At 43.5% G+C, this 21,173-nt stretch overlaps 1 protein-coding gene across 1 annotated transcript in view; it reads right to left on the reverse strand.

Annotated features, from left to right (window-relative positions):
• gnl1 (guanine nucleotide binding protein-like 1) overlaps window positions 1-21,173 on the reverse strand; it is a 42,499-nt gene that overhangs the window by 17,749 nt on the left and 3,577 nt on the right. Inside the window, exons 2-3 of the mRNA XM_068009645.1 lie at window positions 11,268-11,436; window positions 4,912-5,048 (exon numbers count right to left, since the gene is read on the reverse strand). Coding sequence (XP_067865746.1) covers window positions 4,912-5,048; window positions 11,268-11,436 — 306 coding nt within the window. The remainder of the gene's footprint in view (window positions 1-4,911; window positions 5,049-11,267; window positions 11,437-21,173) is intronic.

Raw genomic sequence — 21,173 nt, forward strand, 5'->3', positions numbered from 1 at the left:
CCTTCTCTAACTAGCACAGGACTGCTGACTCCCTTTTCAACCTGCCAATGCCGATTAACCCTGGGACAGCTCCATGGGGTTTGGATTTCTTGCCAATTTTCCTCCACTCTTCTCCTGAAGGCACTGAGTATATCTCCACCGTTGCCAGCTGCCGTTCAGTACCTCACCCACTCTCAATGTGCGAGGCTAACTGGCGGGATATCTGCCTGTGGATGGCATCGCACCCAAGTCTGATCGTGTACTCAGCCGTTATCCAGAATGGGTATTTTCCAGCAGAATCAGCAGCAGGAATTCTGGCTGAATTCCACAACCCCATCCCATGATAGACCAGGGGTGACTCAGGCCAATTACAATTACCTTACCGCCAACTTCAGCAGAGATCAACTAACTCAGCACAACAGAGCACGGACCTTTGAACTTCCTGGTCAGTGTTGTTCAATTTCAGACCTCTGAGCCAGCAGGGGAGTGACAAGCAATTTAAAAAAAAAATGATATTGTAAGCTCCACATTCCCCAATCCCTAGCATTAGTTATGACTTTCTTTTTAGTTCACCGTGACAAACTACCTTGTTTCATCCCCATCCCAGTGTTTTGTCCAGGTTCTGAGGTCACCCAGAAGACATCCATCGGCTCCAGTCAGGTGGAAAGGGACTGCACAGGGGAGATTTAATAAGTGTACAAAATTCTGAAGGGATTTTAATCGAGAGAAATTATTTATTTATTTAGAGATACAGCTCTGAAACAGGTCCTTTGGCCCACTGAGTCTGTGCCGACCATCGACCACCCATTTATACTAATCCTACATTAATCCCATATTCCTACCACATCCCCACCTTCCCTCAATTCCCCTACCACCTGCCTATACTAGGGACAATTTATAATGGCCAATTTACCTATCAACCTGGAAGTCTTTGGCTGTGGGAGGAAACCGGAGGACCCGGCGAAAACCCACGCAGTCACAGGGAGAACTTGCAAACTCCGCACAGGCAGTACCCAGAATTGAACCCGGGTCGCTGGAGCTGTGAGGCTGCGGTGCTAAACACTGCGCCACTGTGCGTCCATTTCTACTGGCAGGAGTTCCAGTAACCAGAGGGCACAGACTCAAGGTAATTGGAAAAAGAACCAGAGAGGGAGATGAGGAAAATTAATTTATGCAAGTTATGATGATCTGGAATTCACTGCCTGAAAGGGTGGTGGAAGAAGATTCAGTAGTAACCTTCTAGAAGGAATTAGATATACCCTTGGAAAGGAAAAATCTGCAGGGCTATAGGGAAAGAGCTGGTGGGGAGAACTAATTGGATAGCTCGTTCAAACAGCCAGCACGGACATGATGGGCCAAATGCGCGTATGATTCTATGGCTCGTGAAGATACAGAATGTCACTGGACTAAGCCATCCATACTACTTAACTAACTTACCATTCCACTCTCCAACCCTGGCAACGTTCTCACGCCCTTTCTACTCCATGACCAACTGCTAGTAGAAGGAGGAAGCTAAGGTGATTTACTATCCTTTGTTTATCCCCACTTGGGATGCGGGCAATACTGGTTGTCCCTAGATGATGAAAGTGGCACTGTTCTCGTGAGAGTATGAGCTGTGACTCCATGGATAGCACACTCGCCCGAGTCAGAAGGTCGAGTGCCACATTGTTGAAGATGCCATCTTTCGGATGAGACGCTAAACCCCAATCTGCCCCCTCAGGTGGGTATAAACTATCCCATGCCACTACTCAAAGAACAGGGGAGCTTTCCTAGTGTCCTGGTCAACATTCCTCCCTAAAATGATACCAACAAAAAACACGGATTACCAGGTCATTTACCCAGTTGCTCTTTGGGGGCTCTTGCTTTGTGTAAATTGGCTGTCACATTCCCTACATGACAACAGTGACTACACTTCAAAAGTACTTAAATGACTATGCTGCAATTTCAGATACCCTGAGGACATGGAAGGTGCTATATAAATGCAGTTCTTTCTTTTGTTAAGAGTACAGCATGTATAGGGGTGGCAGGTTCACTTACCTTAAGAATGTGCTGCCAGATTTATTGAAATTAGTTGTGCAACTTGCTACGGTAGAATCTGAACACACAACATCAGGATCGCTGGACCAATGTCATCAAACTGTACTAAACTACCACCTCTAGGACAAGCTCATTCCCTCCACCAAGATCAGTAACTCAAAAACAACTTGGCACTTCACAGAACATTATAAAACAAAATTTGACATCAAGCCACATAAGGAGATATTCGGGCAGATAGCCAAGAATTTGGTTAGACGGTTAGGTATTAAGGAGTGTCTTAAAGGAGGAAAGAGGTAGAGAGGCAGAGAAGTTTAAGGAGGCATTCCCAGAGCTTAAGGCCCAGGCAGCTAATGGCACAGTCACCAATAGGGATACTCAAAAGGCCAAAATTAGAGCAGTGCAGATACCTGAGCGTTTTGGGCTGCAGGAGATTACAGATAAGGAGGGGTGAGACCACGAAGGTTGAAGGAGGATGAAAATTTTAAAAATGGAGGAGTTGCTTAACCGGAAGCCAAGATAGGTTAGCGAGCACAGGGGTGATGGGCAAACGGGACTTGGGTGCGAGTTAGGACACGAGCAGCAGAGTTTTGGATGACCTAGAGTTTATGGAGGATAGAACATGGAAGGCCAGCTAGGCCGTAAAGGCTGACAAACCAACAACAACAACGTGCATTTACACAGCACCTTTAGTGAAGTAAAACATCCCAATGCACTTCACAGGAGCTTAGAGACAAAAATGGACAGAGGCAGCAAGGTTTCCCTGTATCCCAGAAAGGACCCAGCAGATTGGAAAACCGTGAATTTAACACCTCTATTCAAGAAGCTGTTGGGGGGGGGGGGGGGGGGGGTGTTGCTATACAGGAAGCAGGAAACTATAGGCCAGTTAGTCTAACATCTGTCACTAGGAAAATGCGAAAAATCCACTGTTAAGGAAGCAGTACCAGGACATTTAGAAAATCATAATGCAATCAGGCAGAGTCAACATGGTTTTAAGAAAGGGAAATCATGTTTTACAAATGTATTCAAGTTCTTTGAGGATGTAGCAAGCAGGGTGGATAAAGGGGAACCGGTAAGATATAGTGTATTTGGATTTCCAAAAGGCATTCGATAAGGTGCCACATACACACATGCTGTACAAGAGCTCATGGTGTTGGGGTAATATATTAGCATGGATGGAGGATTAGCTAACTAACAGGAAAGAGAGTCGGGATAAAATGGGGCATTTTCTGGTTGGCAAACTGTAACTAGTGGATTGCCACACGGATCAGTGCTGAGGCCTCAACTATTTACTACCTAGATTAATGACTTGGATGAAGGGACCAAGTGTACTGTAGCCAATTTTGCCGACGATACAAAGATAGGTAAGAAAGCAAATTGTGAGGAGGACACAGAAGGGATAAGAAAGATTAAGTGAGTGGGCAAAAAGTTGGCAGATGGAGTATAATATGGGATAATGTGAGGTTTTCTACTTTGACAGGAAGAATAGAAAAGCTTTAAATGAAGAGAGACTGCAGAATGTTACAGAACAGAGGGATCTGGGTGTTCTTGTATCTGAATCACTAAAAGTTATCATGCAGGTACAACAAGTAATTAGGAAGGCAAATGGAATGTTAGCTTTATTGCAAGGGGAATGGAGTGTAAAAGTAGGGAAGTCTTGCTACAATAGTACAGCGCGTTGGTGATACTGCACCAATGTCACTGTGTCCAGTTTTGGTCTCCTTACTTAAGAAAGGATGTATTTAAATTGGAAGCAGTTCAGAGAAGGTTCACTAGGCTTATTCCTGGGATGAAGGGGTTGTCTTATGAGGAAACGCTGAGCAGGCTGGGCCTATACTCATTGGTGTTTAGAAGACTGAAAGGTGATCTTATTGAAACATATAAGATTCGAAGGTGGCTTGACAGATAGATGCTGAGAGGATGTTTCCGCTTGTGGGAGTATCTAGAACTAGGAGCCAGAATTTCAAAATAAAGGGTCTCCCATTTAAAACAGAGATGAGGAGGAATTTCTTCTTTCAGAAGGTAGTTAATATTTGGAATTCTCTTCCCTAGAGAGGCTGGGTCATTGAATTATTCAAGGCTGAGTTAGACAGATTTTTCATCGACACGGGAGTCAAGGGCTATGGGGGCGCCAGCAGGAAAGTTAAGGCCACAATCAGATCAGCCATGATCTTACTGAATGACGGAGCAGGCTCAAGGGGCCTACTCCTGCCCCTATTTCTTACATATGATATGATCTTATGAGGTTTAGGGAAGTCATTCCAGAGCTTAGCACCTAGATTTAGATATCAGCTGTGCTCAGTTGTTAACACTTTCACATGAGGCAGGTTCAGTCCCCACTCCAGACAGCACAAAATTTAGAGTCATTTCAGTACTGTACTGCGGGAGTGCTGCACTGTCAGAGGTGCCACCTTTCCGATGAGATGTTAAACCGAGGCCCCATCTGCCCTCTCAGGTGGGCGTAAAAGTTCCCAGGGCCACTACTTCGAAGAGAAGGGGAGTTCTCCCCAATGATCGGGCCAATATTTATCCCTCAATCAACATCACTGATTTTGCAGTGATCACATCACCATTTGTGGGACCTTGCTGTGCTCAAAACTGGCTGCCACATTACAAGAGTGACTACACTTCCAAATGCTCTAAAGTGTATTGGAACATCCTGGGATGGATGAAAGGCGCTATATAAATGCAAGTTCTTTCTATTCGACATATGAAAATACAGCACCAACACTGGGCAAAGATATTAAAGCTGTTATAAGGAAGCCAGCAGCCAATGTTCTGTAGGGAGTGCGCGCATAAGAACGTTCTTAAAAAATGTATTTAATCTTGATGAACTATCTTGTTCATTCCCTGGACAGTAACTTTAAACTAAATACACAGAGCACAGTCACAGCTCACCAGACCCGGGCTTGTAAATGTCGACTATGTCTACTTCCAGCTCGGTTTCTGGAACGAGCTCCACGATTTTCTCTTGCATGACCTTCTTCCTTCGCTCAATCTCCTCTCGGCTCTCCTTTTCCAAATGCAGCCGAAACCTGAGCAACGCAAAAAAAAAAGTGGAAACATATCAACTTTTTTTTTAACGCAGCGAGTGGTTAGGATCTGGAATCCACTGTCTCAGAGTGTGGTGGAGGCAGATTCAATCGAGGCATTCAAAAAGGGAATCGGATAATGATCTGAACAGACTAAATTTGCAGAGCTACAGGTAAAAGACAGGGGTGTGGAACTAGTTGAGTTACTCTTGCAGAGAGCAAGCACGGACAAGACGGGCTGAATGGCTCCTGTGCTGTAACTCTTCTATGATTCTGAGAAGACTTTGTTTTGCACTGTAATGCTCTTAAAAGTATAGTAATTAGACCACATGTAGCAGAGATGATGGAGCCTGGGTTTCTGATTTACAGCACGGTCCCACTCCGAAGTGTCTGCTTGAATCCAGGAGCCAGCTGCAATGAGCAAAACAAGAAAAACGTAACATAAAGGATGTTTAAGGAAGGAAATGGTGAGAAATTCAGATCTACAGCGACTGATTGGAGTTATACTGCACCCGAAGGCGATTTGAGACAAGCTCCTGCAAATAGGAGGCGGTGTCATAGTGGTAATGTCACTGAACTAGTAATGCAGAGGCCCAGCTAATGTCCTGGGGACACGTGCTCAAATCCCACCATGGCAGCTGGTGCAATTTAAACTTAATGAACAAAACAATCTGGAATCGTAAGCTGGTCGTGAAACTATCATTGATTGTCGCAAAAACCCAGCTGGTTCACTAATGTCTTTTAGGGAAGAAAATCTGCCATTTTTACCTGGTCTGGCCTACGTGACTCCGGACGCACAGCGATGTGGTTGACTCTTAACTGCCCTCTGAAATGGCCTAACAAGCCACTCAGTTGTCAAGGGTAAATTAGGGATGGGCAATAAATGCTGGCCTTGCCAGTGATGCCCAAATCCCTTGAAAAGAATTTTTAAGAAAAGGTGGCAGAGGCACCTTTGGCTTTAGTGCATGCTGAAGTAAGGTTGGGAGCTGAATGGCATAGTTAAATCTTTAGTAATTTCAGGAAATGCGGTTACGGCAATCCACTCTCTCATAGCCATGCTTGGATGGTTTTTACGATACGGAATGAGCCAGGACAGAGGCTATAGCACGAGAGGAAGAAAAAAAAAGATCACTACGAGATGAGCTGGCTGGTCGGTCACGCAATGCATCTGGGGACAGATCTCAAGTGAGCTCACAATTTCCCTGGGGGATAAGAGTCACAGAAGAGATAGAGGAACAGAACCTGCATAGAACAGCAGGCATTCTCCCCCTCCTTCACAGCCAATTCTTGCACCACCTTGGGCCCAGGTCAGAACAGGACTGGTAGTCAACCAGCCAAGACACTGTCTGCAAAATGGTGGTCATCATGGAATCGTACACCACACAGAGAGACCATTGAACTCATCGTGCCCTTGCTGGTTCGTTGAAAGAGCTATCCAATTAGTCCCACTCCACTTGCTCATTCCCTGACAACCCTACAAATTTTTAAAAAATCTTTCTCGTATATACCCACTTCCCTATCGAAAGTTACTATTGGATCTGCTTCCACTGCCCTTTCAGGCAGAGCATTCAAAATCATAACTTGCTGCATAAAAAATTCTCATCTCCCTGTCCCAGTTCTTTTGCCAATTTTCTTCAGTCTGTGTCCTCTGGCTACTGACCACCCTGCTGGTGGAAACAGTTTCTCCGACTTTACCCCATCAAAATCCTTCATAGTTTAGGCCAGGTCATCAATACATAACAAAAAAGGCAGTGGTCCTAATATCAATGATGAGGGAAATTGAATCAAAGAATGGTTACAGCACAGGCTGAGGCCATTCGGCCCATGGTGTCTGTGCCGGCTCTCTGGAAGAGCAACTCACCCTAGTCCCACTCCTCTGCCTTTTCCCCTGCAAATGTTTTCTCTTCAGATAATTATCCAGTTCTCTTTTGAAGCCTCGATTGAATCTGCCTCCAGGCAGTGTATTCCAGATCCTAACCACTCACTGCGTAAAAAGGCTTTTCCTCATGTGGCTGTATCTTCTTTTATCAATCACCTTAAATCGGTGTCCTTTGATTCTGGATCCTTCAGCCTAAGGGAACAGTTTCTCTCTATCTACTCTGTTCAGACCTCTCATGATTTTGAACCTGTCCATATAACTGAAGCCCCTCATCCCTGGAATAATTCTCATGAATCTTTTCTGCGCCTTATCTAATGCCTTAACATCCTTCTAAAGTGCAGTGGCTAGAACTGGACACAATAGTCCAGTTGAGGCCGAACCAGTGGTTTATATAGGTTTATCATAACTTCCTTGTTCTTATACTCTACGCTCCTATTTATAAAGCCCAGGATCCTGTATGCTTTATTAACCACTTTATCAACCTGCCCTGCAACTTTTGATGATTTGTGCATATATACCCCCAGGTCCCTCTGCTCCTGCGCCATCTTTGGAATTGTACGCTTTAATTTATATTGCCTCTCCTCGTTCTTCCTACCAAAATGAACTACTGCACACTTTTCTGCATTAAATTTCATTGAACACTTGTCCGCCCAATCCACCAGCCTGTCTGTCCTCTTGAAGTTTATCACTATCCTCCTCACAGTTCATAATATTTCCAAGTTTGAAATTGTGCCTTGTCTAGGTCATTAATACATATTAAGAAAGCAGGGGACCCAACACTGACCCCTGAGGAACCCCACTGTATGCCTTCCTGCAGTCTAGAAAACAACTGTTCACAGTTATTCTGTTTCCTGCCACTCAGCCAATTTTGTACCCATGCTGCTACTTCCATGGGCTCTTACTTTGCTGACAAGCCCGTTATGTGGCACTTTATCCAGTGTCTTTTGGAAGTGTTTGTGATAAAGGGTCGGCAATAATCATGGGTGATTTGAATCTACATATAAACTGGAAAAATCAGATTGGCAATAATAGCCTGGATAAGGAATCCATAGGATGCTTTCGAGATAGCTTCTTCGAGCAGCCTGTTCTGGAACCAACCACAGAGCAGGTTATATTAGACTTGGTATTGTGTAATGAGACAGGATTAATTAATGACTATAGAGTAAAGGCACCCCTAGGTAGCAGCGACTACAATATGACTGTATTTTACATCCAGTTTGAAAGAGAGAAGAATGAGTCCAAGACTAGTATTTTAAACTTAAATGAGGGCAATTATGTGCGTATCAAAGCTAAACTAGCTGAAGTGAACTGGGTTACTGGGCTAGGAGATAGATCAATAGAGAAGCAGTGACAGACATTCAAGGGGATATTTCAGAATACTCAAGATAAGTATATTCCTACAATAAAAGAAAAATTCGAAAGGGAGGACCCACCGTCCGTGGTTAACTAAAGAAATCAAGGAAAGCATCAAACTTAAGGAAAAAGCAAATAATTGCGCAAAGATGAGTGGCAGGTCAGATGATTGGTCAGAATATAAAGAATGGCAAAGAATGACTAAAAGGTTAATCAGGGGAAAGAAATTAAAGTATGAGAGGAAGCTAGCTAGAAATGTAAAACCCGATTGCAAGAGCTTCTACAGGTATTTAGAGAGGAAAAAAGTAAAGTGAATGTTGGTCCTCTGGAGAGTGAGAATGGGGAGTTAATAGTAGATAATAAGGAAATGGCAGATGAACAAATATTTTGCTTCTGTCTTCACTTTAGAGGATACAAAAAACATTCCAGTAACAGCTGTAAATCAGGAGGTGGAAGGAAGAGAGGAACTTGGTGAAGTTACAATCACCAGGGAAGCAGAACTGACCAAACTGATGGAGCTGCGAGCTGACAAGTTCCGAAGAGGTGGCTAATGAGGTAGTAGATGCATTGGTGTTAATTGTTCAAAATTCGCTAGATTCTGGAAAGGTTCCACTAGACTGGAAAATAGCAAATATAACCCTTCTATTCAAAGGGGTGGGGGGAAAGAGGCAGAAAACAAGTAACTATAGGCCAGTTAGCTTGACATCTGCCATGGGAAAGGTGTTAGAATCAATTGTTAAGGAGGCTATAAATGGGTACTTAGAAAAACTCAAGCTAATTGGGAATAGTCAGCATGGCTTTGTGAAAGGGAAATCATGTTTAACCAATTTATTGGAGTTCTTTGAAGGGGTAACGTTCGCCGTGGATATAGGGGAGCCCATTGACGTACTGTACTTGGATTTCCTGAAAGCATTTGACAAGGTGCCACATAAAAGGTTATTGAGCAAAGTAGGAGTTAATAGTGTAGGGGATAACATATTAGCATGGATACAAGATTAGCTGGCTGGCAGAAAACAGAGAGCATGCATAAATGGGGCCTTTTCTGATTGACAGAATGTGACGAGTGGAGTTCTGCAGTGGTCTGTGCTGGGGCCTCAACTTTTTACAATTTATATCAATGACTTAGATGAGGGGAGCGATGGCATGGTAGCTAAATTTGCACATGACACAAAGATAGATAGGAAAGTACGTTGCGAAGAGGACATGAGGTTGCAAGTGAGTGGGCAAAAATCTGGCAGATGGAGTATAATGTGGGAAAATGTGAAGTTGTTCACTTTGGCAGTAAGAATTAAAAAGCAGAGTATTACTTAAATGGCGAACGACTGCCGAATTCCAAGGTGCAGAGGGATCTAGGTGCTCCAGTGCATGAGCCACAAAACGTTTGTATGCAGATACAGCAGGTCATAAAGGAGGCTAATGGAATGCTATCCTTTATTAAGAGGAACTAAAAATAAAAGTAAGGATGTTATGCTTCAGTTATACATCTCAAATACCGTGCACAATTTTGATCTCCTTATTTAAGGAAGGATGTGAATGCGGTGGAGGCGGTTTACTAGACTGATACCTGGAATGAGCAGGTTGTCTTATGAGGAAAGGTTGGACAGACTGGGCTTGTTTTCACTTGAGTTTAGAAGAGTGAGGGGGACTTGATTGAAGTATAAAACATCCTGAACGGTCTTGACAAGGTGAATTTGGAAAGGATGTTTCGGCTTGTAGGTGAGTCCAGAACTAGGGGGCACGGTTTTAAAATTAGGGGTCGCCCTTTTAGTACAGAGATGAGAAGAATTTTTTTCTCTCAGAGGATTGTGCGACTTTGGAACACTCTGCCTCAAAGTGGTGGAGGCATCCTTGTGTGTATTCATTCCTGCATGTCTGTAAAGAAATAAGTGATTGAAAGACCCTGCAATGTAGTTTCTATGTTTACAATAAAGCCCTGGGTGATTGGACCTCCCACTTAGTGCTGTGTGTTTTCTTTTTGTCCCTTTCTTTCCAACCTGACCAGTGATTTTGGCTAACAATTCTCTATAGTGTCTGGTGTCGTGCATCATGGTGTCAGTTCCTGTAAACGGTCAGTACCTCTGCTGTTTAAAAGGGAACTATTCACTCCTGTCTAGTGTTGCACAGCTCAGAAGCGCCTCAGTGTAAAAGTCCCTGTATGTCCACCATACATAGCAGATGTAAGGGAATAATTTAAGGGAGTTTGCAAGTTCTCCCTGTGTCTGCGTGGGTTTTCGCCGGGTGCTCCAGTTTCCTCCAACAGCCAAAGACTTGCAGGTTGGTAGGTAAAATTGGCCATTATAAATTGCCCCGAGTATAGTTAGGTGGTAGGGAAATATAGGGACAGGTGGGGATGTGGTAGGAATATGGGATTAGTGTAGGATTAGTATAAATGGGTGGTTGATGGTCGGCACAGACTCGGTGGGCCGAAGGGCCTGTTTCAGTGCTGTATCTCTAAATAAATAAATTAATTTAATTAAATCACAGGTACAAAAACAGAAAATGCTGGAAATACTCAGCAGGTCTCGCAGCATCTGTGGAGAGAAAAATAGTTAATGTTTCACACCAATGGTCATTCATCAGAATGAGTGAATCTGAAATGTTAACCTCTCCCTCTCTACAGATGCTGCCTAACATGCAGAGCGTTTTCTCTCTCCACATTTTATTCAAGGAACAGAAGGATATTTTAAAAGTGTGAGATGAAGTAAAGAGAATGGGAGGAACTCGGGTGGAGCGTAACTATCAGCATGGACCAGATGGACTGAATGTCTGTTACTGCACAGTAAAACTCACGGTATCGGTGTTTCCAGGCTCAACTGACATTAGGAAGGTGCAGAACCAATCCTGAGCATTTTTCCATTGTTTGGGTGAATATAGTATTAAAGCTTCTGGTAAAGACTTCACTGAAATCCTAATAGCAGCCAGGATCCCACCATCAGCCACCTCCCCAACTCCAAATGGGAGAAAGGCAAGTGTCCTTTGGTTTCCCTCACCTGTTAGGATCGTATCCCTGCTCTCCCGGTTTCCATGGCGCCGGCTGCTGATTGATTTTCCGCACCTGCAAGGTGAAGGACTCGCTGTCTGACGTGTCCGTCTGCTCCTCGTGGCGGTCGTGGCTCCCGCTCCGGCTGTGGGAGCTCGATCTCACACCATCGGGTAAACCTGAAAGAGATCGCCCAGGCGCCGTGAGCTCATCATCATGCAAGTGGCAAGTGGCACGTACCGCTCAGAGATGCCAGAATACCCTGCTGTACCAATCTGTGAGCTACACCCTCAACTATTCTTATTTATACACCCCCTTTAACATATTAAAACCTTCCAAGGCAGTGTCATCAGCCAAACAGTTGAGACCAGACCACATAAGGAAATACAAGGACACATGACCAAAAGCTTGGTCACAGATAAGTTTTAAGCAGCGTCTTAAAAGGAGGAGAGAAGGGGTAGAGAGGCGGAGAGGTTTAGGGAGGCAATTCTAGAGCTTGGGGTCTGGGCAGCTGAAGGCACGGCTGTCAATGGTGGAGGAACGAAAATCGAGGAAGTGCAAGGGGTCTTCCTGGTGTCCTGGACGTTATTTATCCTTCGACCAACACCACAAAAAAGATTATCCGGTCATTACCACATTGTTGTTTGTGGGACATTGCTGTCTGCAAATTGCTTGCCGCGTCTCCTGCATTACAACACTTCACTTGACTACACTTCAAATGTAGTTCATTGGCTGCGGGGAGCTTTGGGAAGTCCTGAGGTCATGAAAGATGCGATAGAAATTTAAGCTCTTTTTTTCCAGGCTAAGTATTGGGCTTGCCTACGATTTGTCTTCTCGCCATTGTTTAACAGCCTGCTGCTTCTTCCCTCTGCTCACACATGCAGAATGCCCATTCTGATAAGGGATCGAGGAGACTGCAGTGTTTAGAGCACCTCACCGCAACCAAAAAAAAAAAATCAGCTCCTTTAGAACAAGACAGGAGAAAAATCGGGAACTATTTTTTATATAAATCAGAAGGTATGGATATTTTTGATGAATTCAGACAGGGAATCTCAGCCAGCTTCCTCCCTCTGATACCTCGTGGCACTGTATCCAGTTGTAGCATGCAACCAATGATCAGCTGAGGTCATCGGACTGGGTCCGCACCAGGGATTGAACCTACCAACCGAGCCACCAAGAAAGCTCTTTCAAAATAATGAGAGGTAGGAGAGGGAAACAGGGCAAGGGGAAGAAAGAGCACATGCAAAGCAAGACAGAATGCAGCTCAAAATAAGACTGTTCTAATCAGTGTGTTAGGTTTTTCAGCTTGTTGACATGATCTGGTGTCAGACTCCCTCCGAGACCATCAACAGTGGCAAGCACTGACTGGACTGTTTTCTGCATGCCCATCCCCATGGCAATCACATGGTTACATTTATCTGCCTGACTTTCAGGACACGAACAGCAGGAATTTCCAGTTCTGTGCTGGGGTGTTTCAAGGTGGGCGGCAGGTTCATATTGCACGCAATCATTTATTTTTGTCTTTTCCGACATTTACCCCTACTCTCTTACAACTGCGCATTGCTTCTACGGAGTGGTCACCCTCGACCTCCTAGTACCTCGTCAAAGTTGCCTATCCTTCATGCATGAAGCTAGACGCCGAGTGTCTTCAGGCTGCTCAACCAACTGGAAATCACGGTCCTGCCCGCAAACCCACCTGACCGCCCGATTGTCCACATGCGCACCTTCCAGCAAGGGGTCACGAGAACCTTGGAAGAATTACGGCACAGAAGGAGGCCATTCAGCCCGTCGTGTCTGCGCCAGCTGAAAAATCTACCCGATCTAATCCCACCTTCCAGCACCTGGTCCATAGCCTTGTAGGTTAACAGGGGCATGTCCAGGTACCTTTTAAATGAGTTGAGGGTTTCTCCATCCACCACTGCTCCTGGTAGTGAATTCAAGACACCCACCACCCTCGGGTGAAAAAGTTTTTCCTCATGTCCCATCTAATCCTTCTACCAATCACCTTAAATCTGTGCCCCCTGGTAACTGACCTCTCCACTAGGGGAAACAGTCCTTGCTGGCAGTCAGGAAAGGGCAAGATGGATGACTATTATTATCCCAGCTTCGGGGCACTGAGGCCAAAGGCACAGGCGTGGAAATCAAACCTGGGACCTTCTAGTCTGTGCACTGGTTCAGTCACATGTTGCTTGTCACTAATGAGTCAACACTGAATCTTCTACAACATTCATTCAGTAAAATGTGGTCTGTGCTGCAATACAGACAAGAGCTGTCCAAGAACACTGTCCCTACACCTACAAAGAACAGTTTACAATTCTTAAGCTCTGCATTTTCACATTTTTATTGAACATCCCCACAGAATTGTTGCATCTTGGCCCTTCTGAGCTGCTTGTGTTTTGCTCCCTTTTTTTGCTGTTTGTCTTATTTTTAAAAAGTTTTTCTTACATACAGTACTTGGATTTGAATAGCAAACCTTGCTTCTGGCTTCCCCAAATCTTGCTCTGCATTCTGATTAAGCCAAGTGTCTCACTTGTGCCTTTGGCAGGCAGCGAGTCAGGCAAGCAGACAGAGAGCCAGGCATACAGGCAGGCAGAGAGCCAGGCATACAGGCAGGCAGAGAGCCAGGCAGACAGACAGGCAGCGAGCCAGGCAGACAGACAGGCAGCGAGCCAGGCAGACAGACAGGCAGCGAGCCAGGCAGACAGACAGGCAGCGAGCCAGGCAGACAGACAGGCAGCGAGCCAGGCAGACAGACAGGCAGCGAGCCATGCAGACAGACAGGCAGCGAGCCATGCAGACAGACAGGCAGCGAGCCATGCAGACAGACAGGCAGCGAGCCATGCAGACAGACAGGCAGCGAGCCATGCAGACAGACAGGCAGCCATGCAGACAGACAGGCAGCGAGCCATGCAGACAGACAGGCAGCGAGCCAGGTAGACAGACAGGCAGCGAGCCAGGTAGACAGACAGGCAGCGAGCCAGGTAGACAGACAGGCAGCGAGCCATGCAAACAGCCAGGCAGGCAGCAAGTTAGGCAGGCAGCCAGGCGGGCGGGCAGGCAGCGAGGCGGGCAGGCAGCGAGGCAGGCAGGCAGCGAGCCAGGCAGGCAGACAGAGCCCCAGAGCATGAATACTGCACATCAGGCAGTGAGATGCCACATGACAGCCCAGACATCCCTGCAAGATGCTGTATATGCTCAACATTATACAGATTCTACATTACAGAAGAGCCAGCTATTATTCTACGATGCTATGTAAATTTATTGTAATTTCATATTTTATTGAATGAAATGCTTACACCTAGAACATTCTTATAACCTTTATTATTTATTGGCAGCTATTAGGCCAGATTAAAGCTTCCAGATACTTACCCTGCGACTCAAACGCTTCATTATTTACTGTTTTAGTTATGATGGTTATAATAAATACATAAGTATCTAACCCACATACACGGTATCATGGACTGTATTCCACATCACTGGGTTATTCACTATCACTGACTGTATATTATGGTCTGTATTCCCCATCACTGGGTTATTCACTATCACTGACTGTAAATTATGGACTGTATTCCACATCACTGGGTTATTCACTATCACTGACTGTAAATTATGGACTGTATTCCCTATCACTGGGTTATTCACTATCACTGACTGTATATTGTGGACTGTATTCCACATCACTGGGTTATTCACGATCACTGACTGTATATTATGGTCTGTATTCCCCATCACTGGGTTATTCACTATCACTGACTGTAAATTATGGACTGTATTCCACATCACTGGGTTATTCACTATCACTGACTGTATATTATGGACTGTATTCCACATCACTGGGTTATTCACCATCACTGACTGTATATTATGGTCTGTATTCTCCATCACTGGGTTATTCACTATCACTGACTGTAAATTATGGACTGTATTCCCCATCACTGGGTTATTCACTATCACTGACTGTATATTATGGACTGTATTCCCCATCACTGGGTTATTCACTATCACTGACTGTATATTATGGACAGTATTCCCCATCACTGGGTTATTCACTATCACTGACTGTAAATTATGGACTGCATTCCACATCACTGGGTTATTCACGATGACTGACTGTATATTATGGACTGTATTCCACATCACTGGGTTATTCACGATGACTGACTGTATATTATGGACTGCATTCCCCATCACTGGGTTATTCACAATCACTGACTGTATATTATGGACTTCATTCCCCATCACTGGGTTATTCACTATAACTGACTGTATATTATGGACTGTATTCCCCATCACTGGGTTATTCACTATCACTGACTGTATATTATGGTCTGTATTCTTCATCACTGGGTTATTCACTATCACTGACTGTATATTATGGACAGTATTCCCCACCACTGTGTTATTCACTATCACTGACCTTATATTATGGACTTCATTCCCCATCACTGGGTTATTCACTATCACTGACTTTATATTATGGACTGCATTCCACATCACTGGGTTATTCACTATCACTCACCCTGTATATTATGGACTGTATTCCCCATCACTGTGTTATTCACTATCACTGACTGTATATTATGGACTGTATTCCCCACCACTGTGTTATTCACCATCACTGACCTTATATTATGGACTTCATTCCTCATCACTGGGTTATTCACCATCACTAACCCTGTATATTATGGACTGTATTCCCCATCACTGGGTTATTCACTATCACTGACTGTATATTATGGACTGTATTCCCCACGACTGGGCTATTCACTATCACTGACTGTATATTATGGACTGTATTCCCCATCACTGGGTTATTCACTATCACTGACTGTATATTATGGACTGCATTCCCCACCACTGGGTTATTCACTATCACTGACTGTATATTATGGACAGTATTCCCCACCACTGTGTTATTCACTATCACTGACCTTATATTATGGACTTCATTCCCCACCACTGGGTTATTCACTATCACTGACTGTATATTATGGACTGTATTCCACATCAGTGGGTTATTCACTATCACTGACTGTATATTATGGACTGTATTCCACATCACTGGGTTATTCACGATCACTCAACCTGTATATTATGGACTGTGGTCCCCACCACTGGGTTATTCACTATCACTGACTGTATCTTATGGACTGTATTCCCCACGACTGGGTTATTCACTATCACTGACTGTATATTATGGACTGTATTCCCCATCACTGGGTTATTCACTATCACTGACTGTATATTATGGACTGCATTCCCCACCACTGGGTTATTCACTATCACTGACTGTATATTATGGACAGTATTCCCCACCACTGTGTTATTCACTATCACTGACCTTATATTATGGACTTCATTCCCCACCACTGGGTTATTTACTATCACTGACTGTATATTATGGACTTCATTCCTCATCACTGGGTTATTCACTATCACTGACTTTATATTATGGACTGTATTCCACATCACTGGGTTATTCACGATCACTCAACCTGTATATTATGGACTGTATTCCACATCACTGGGTTATTCACTATCACTGACTGTATATTATGGACTGTATTCCACATCACTGGGTTATTCACTATCACTCAACCTGTATATTATGGACTGTATTCCCCACCACTGTGTTATTCACCATCACCGACTGCATATTATGGACTGTATTCCCCATCACTGTGTTATTCACTATCACTGACTGTATATTATGGACTGTATTCCCCATCACTGTGTTATTCACTATCACTCACCCTGTATATTATGGACTGTATTCCACATCACTGGGTTATTCACTATCACTCACCCTGTATATTATGGACTGGATTCCCCATCACTGTGTTATTCACCATCACTGACCTTATATTATGGACTTCATTCCTCATCACTGGGTTATTCACTATCACTGACTTTATATTATGGACTGTATTCCACATCACTGGGTTATTCACTATCACTGACTGTATATTATGGACTGTATTCCACATCACTGGGTTATTCACCATCACTGACTGTATATTATGGACTGCATTCCCCACCACTGGGTTATTCACCATCACTAACCCTGTATATTATGGACTGCATTCCCCACCACTGGGTTATTCACCATCACTGACTGTATATTATGGACTTCATTCCCCACCACTGGGTTATTCACTATCACTGACTGTATATTATGGACTGTATTCCACATCACTGGGTTATTCACGATCACTCAACCTGTATATTATGGACTGTATTCCACATCACTGGGTTATTCACTATCACTGACTGTATATTATGGACTGTATTCCACATCACTGGGTTATTCACTATCACTCAACCTGTATATTATGGACTGTATTCCACATCTCTGGGTTATTCACCATCACTGACTGTATATTATGGACTGAAATCCCCATCACTGGGTTATTCACTATCACTGACTGTATATTATGGACTGTATTCCACATCTCTGGGTTATTCACTATCACTGACTGTGTATTATGGTCTGTACTCCACATCACTGGGTTATTCACCATCACTGACTGTATATTATGGTCTGTATTCCCCATTACAGGGTTATTCACTGTCACTGACTGCATATTATGGTCTGTATTCCCCATCAATGGGTTATTCACTATCACTGACTGTACATTGTGGTCTGTATTCCCCATCACTGGATATTACACAATCACTCACCATGTATATTATGGTCTGTATTCCCATCACTGGAAATTTCACTATCACTCACCAGGTATATTATGGTCTGTAATCCCCATCACTGGGTTATTCACTGTCACTGACTTTATATTATGGACTGTATTCCCCATCACTGGGTTATTCACTACCACTCAACCTGTATATTATGGACTGTATTCCCCACCACTGGGTTATTCACGATCACTGAATGCATATTATGGACTGCATTCCACATCATTGGGTTATTCGCTATCACTGACTGTCTATTATGGTCTGTATTCCACATCAGTGGGTTCTTCACTATCACTGACTGCATATTATGGTCTGTATTCACCATCACTGGGTCATTCACTATCACTGACTGCATATTATGGTCTGTATTCACCATCACTGGATTATTCACCATCACTAACCCTGTATATTATGGACTGTATTCCCCATCACTGGGTTATTCACTATCACTGACTGTATATTATGGACTGTATTCCCCATCACTGGGTTATTCACTGTCACTGAGTGTATATTATGGTCTGTATTCCACATCAGTGGGTTATTCACTATCACTGACTGCATATTATGGTCTGTATTCACCTTCACTGAGTTATTCACTATCACTGACTGTATATTATGGACTATATTCACCATCACTGGGTTATTCGCTATCACTAACCCTGTATATTATGGACTGTATTCCCCACCACTGGGTTATTCACTACCACTGACTGTATATTATGGACTGTATTCCACATCTCTGGGTTATTCACTATAACTGACTGTGTATTATGGTCTGTATTCCCCATCACAGGGTTATTCACTATCACTGACTGCATATTATGGACTGTATTCCACATCTCTGGGTTATTCACTATCACTGACTGTATATTATGGACTGTATTCCACATCACTGGGTTATTCACTGTCACTGACTTTATATTATGGACTGTATTCCCCATCACTGGGTTATTCACTACGACTCAACCTGTATATTATGGTCTGTATTCCACACCACTGGGTTATTCACTATCACTGAATGCATATTATGGAATGCATTCCACATCACTGGGTTATTCGCGAGCACTGACTGTATATTATGGTCTGTATTCCACATCACTGGGTTATTCACTATCACTGACTGTATATTATGGTCTGTATTCCACATCAGTGGGTAATTCACTGTCACTGACTGCATATTATGGTCTGTATTCACCATCACTGGGTTATTCACTATCACTAACCCTGTATATTATGGACTGTATTCCCCATCACTGGGTTATTCACTATCACTAACCCTGTATATTATGGACTGTATTCCCCATCACTGGGTTATTCACTGTCACTGACTGTATATTATGGACTGTATTCCCCATCACTGGGTTATTCACCATCACTAACACTGTATATTATGCTCTGTATTCACCATCACTGGGGTATTCACTATCACTAACGCTGTATATTATGCTCTGTATTCCCCATCAATGGGTTATTCACTATCACTGACTGTACATTGTGGTCTGTCTTCCCCATCACTGGATATTACACAATCACTCACCATGTATATTATGGTCTGCATTCCACATCACTGGAAATTTCACTATCACTCACCAGGTATATTATGGTCTGTAATCCCCATCACTGGGTTATTCACTGTCACTGACTTTATATTATGGACTGTATTCCCCCTCACTGGGTTCTTCACTACCACTCAACCTGTATATTATGGACTGTATTCCCCACCACTGGGTTATTCACGATCACTGAATGCATATTATGGACTGCATTCCACATCACTGGGTTATTCGCTATCACTGACTGTCTATTATGGTCTGTATTCCACATCAGTGGGTTCTTCACTCTCATTGACTGCATATTATGGTCTGTATTCACCATCACTGGGTTATTCACTATCACTGACTTTATATTATGGTCTGCATTCCACATCACTGGGTTATTCACTATCACTGTCTGCATATTATGGTCTGTATTCCACATCACTGGGTTATTCACTATCACTGACTGCATATTATGGTCTGTATTCACCATCACTGGATTATTCACCATCACTAACCCTGTATATTATGGACTGTATTCCCCATCACTGGGTTATTCACTATCACTGACTGTATATTATGGACTGTATTCCCCATCACTGGGTTATTCACTATCACTGACTGTATATTATGGTCTGTATTCCACATCAGTGGGTTATTCACTATCACTGACTGCATATTATGGTCTGTATTCACCTTCACTGGGTTATTCACTATCACTGACTGTATATTATGGACTGTATTCCACATCACTGGGTTATTCACTGTCACTGACTTTATATTATGGACTGTATTCCCCTTCACTGGGTTATTCACTACGACTCAACCTGTATATTATGGTCTGTATTCCACATCACTGGGTTATTCAATATCACTCAACCTGTATATTATGGACTGTATTCCCCACCACTGGGTTATTCACGATCACTGACTGTATATTATGGACTGAATTCCCCACCACTGGGTTATTCACTACCACTGACTGTATATTATGGAATGCATTCCACATCACTGGGTTATTCGCTAGCACTGACTGTATATTATGGTCTGTATTCCACATCACTGGGTTATTCACTTTCACTGACTGTATATTATGGTCTGTATTCCACATCAGTGGGTTCTTCACTATCACTGACTGCATATTATGGTCTGTATTCACCATCACTGGGTTATTCACTATCACTGACTGCATATTATGGTCTGTATTCCACATCACTGACTGCATATTATGGTCTGTATTCACCATCACTGGGTTATTCACTATCACTAACCCTGTATATTATGGACTGTATTCCCCATCACTGGGTTATTCACTATCACTAACCCTGTATATTATGGACTGTATTCCCCATCACTGGGTTATTCACTATCACTGACTGTATATTATGGTCTGTATTCCCCATCACTGGGTTATTCACTCTCACTAACCCTGTACATTATGCTCTGTATTCACCATCACTGGGTTATTCACTATCACTAACCCTGTATATTATGGACTGTATTCCCCATCACTGGGTTATTCATGATCACTCACCCTGTATATTATGGACTGTATTCCCCATCACTGTGTTATTCAATATCACTGACTGTATATTATGGACTGCATTCCCCATCACTGGGTTATTCACTAACACTTTATATTATGCTCTGTGTTCACCATCACTGGGTTATTCACTATCACTAACGCT

The sequence above is a fragment of the Heterodontus francisci genome, chromosome 29, assembly GCF_036365525.1.
Source record: "Heterodontus francisci isolate sHetFra1 chromosome 29, sHetFra1.hap1, whole genome shotgun sequence".
NCBI classification, from domain to species: Eukaryota; Metazoa; Chordata; class Chondrichthyes; order Heterodontiformes; family Heterodontidae; genus Heterodontus; species Heterodontus francisci.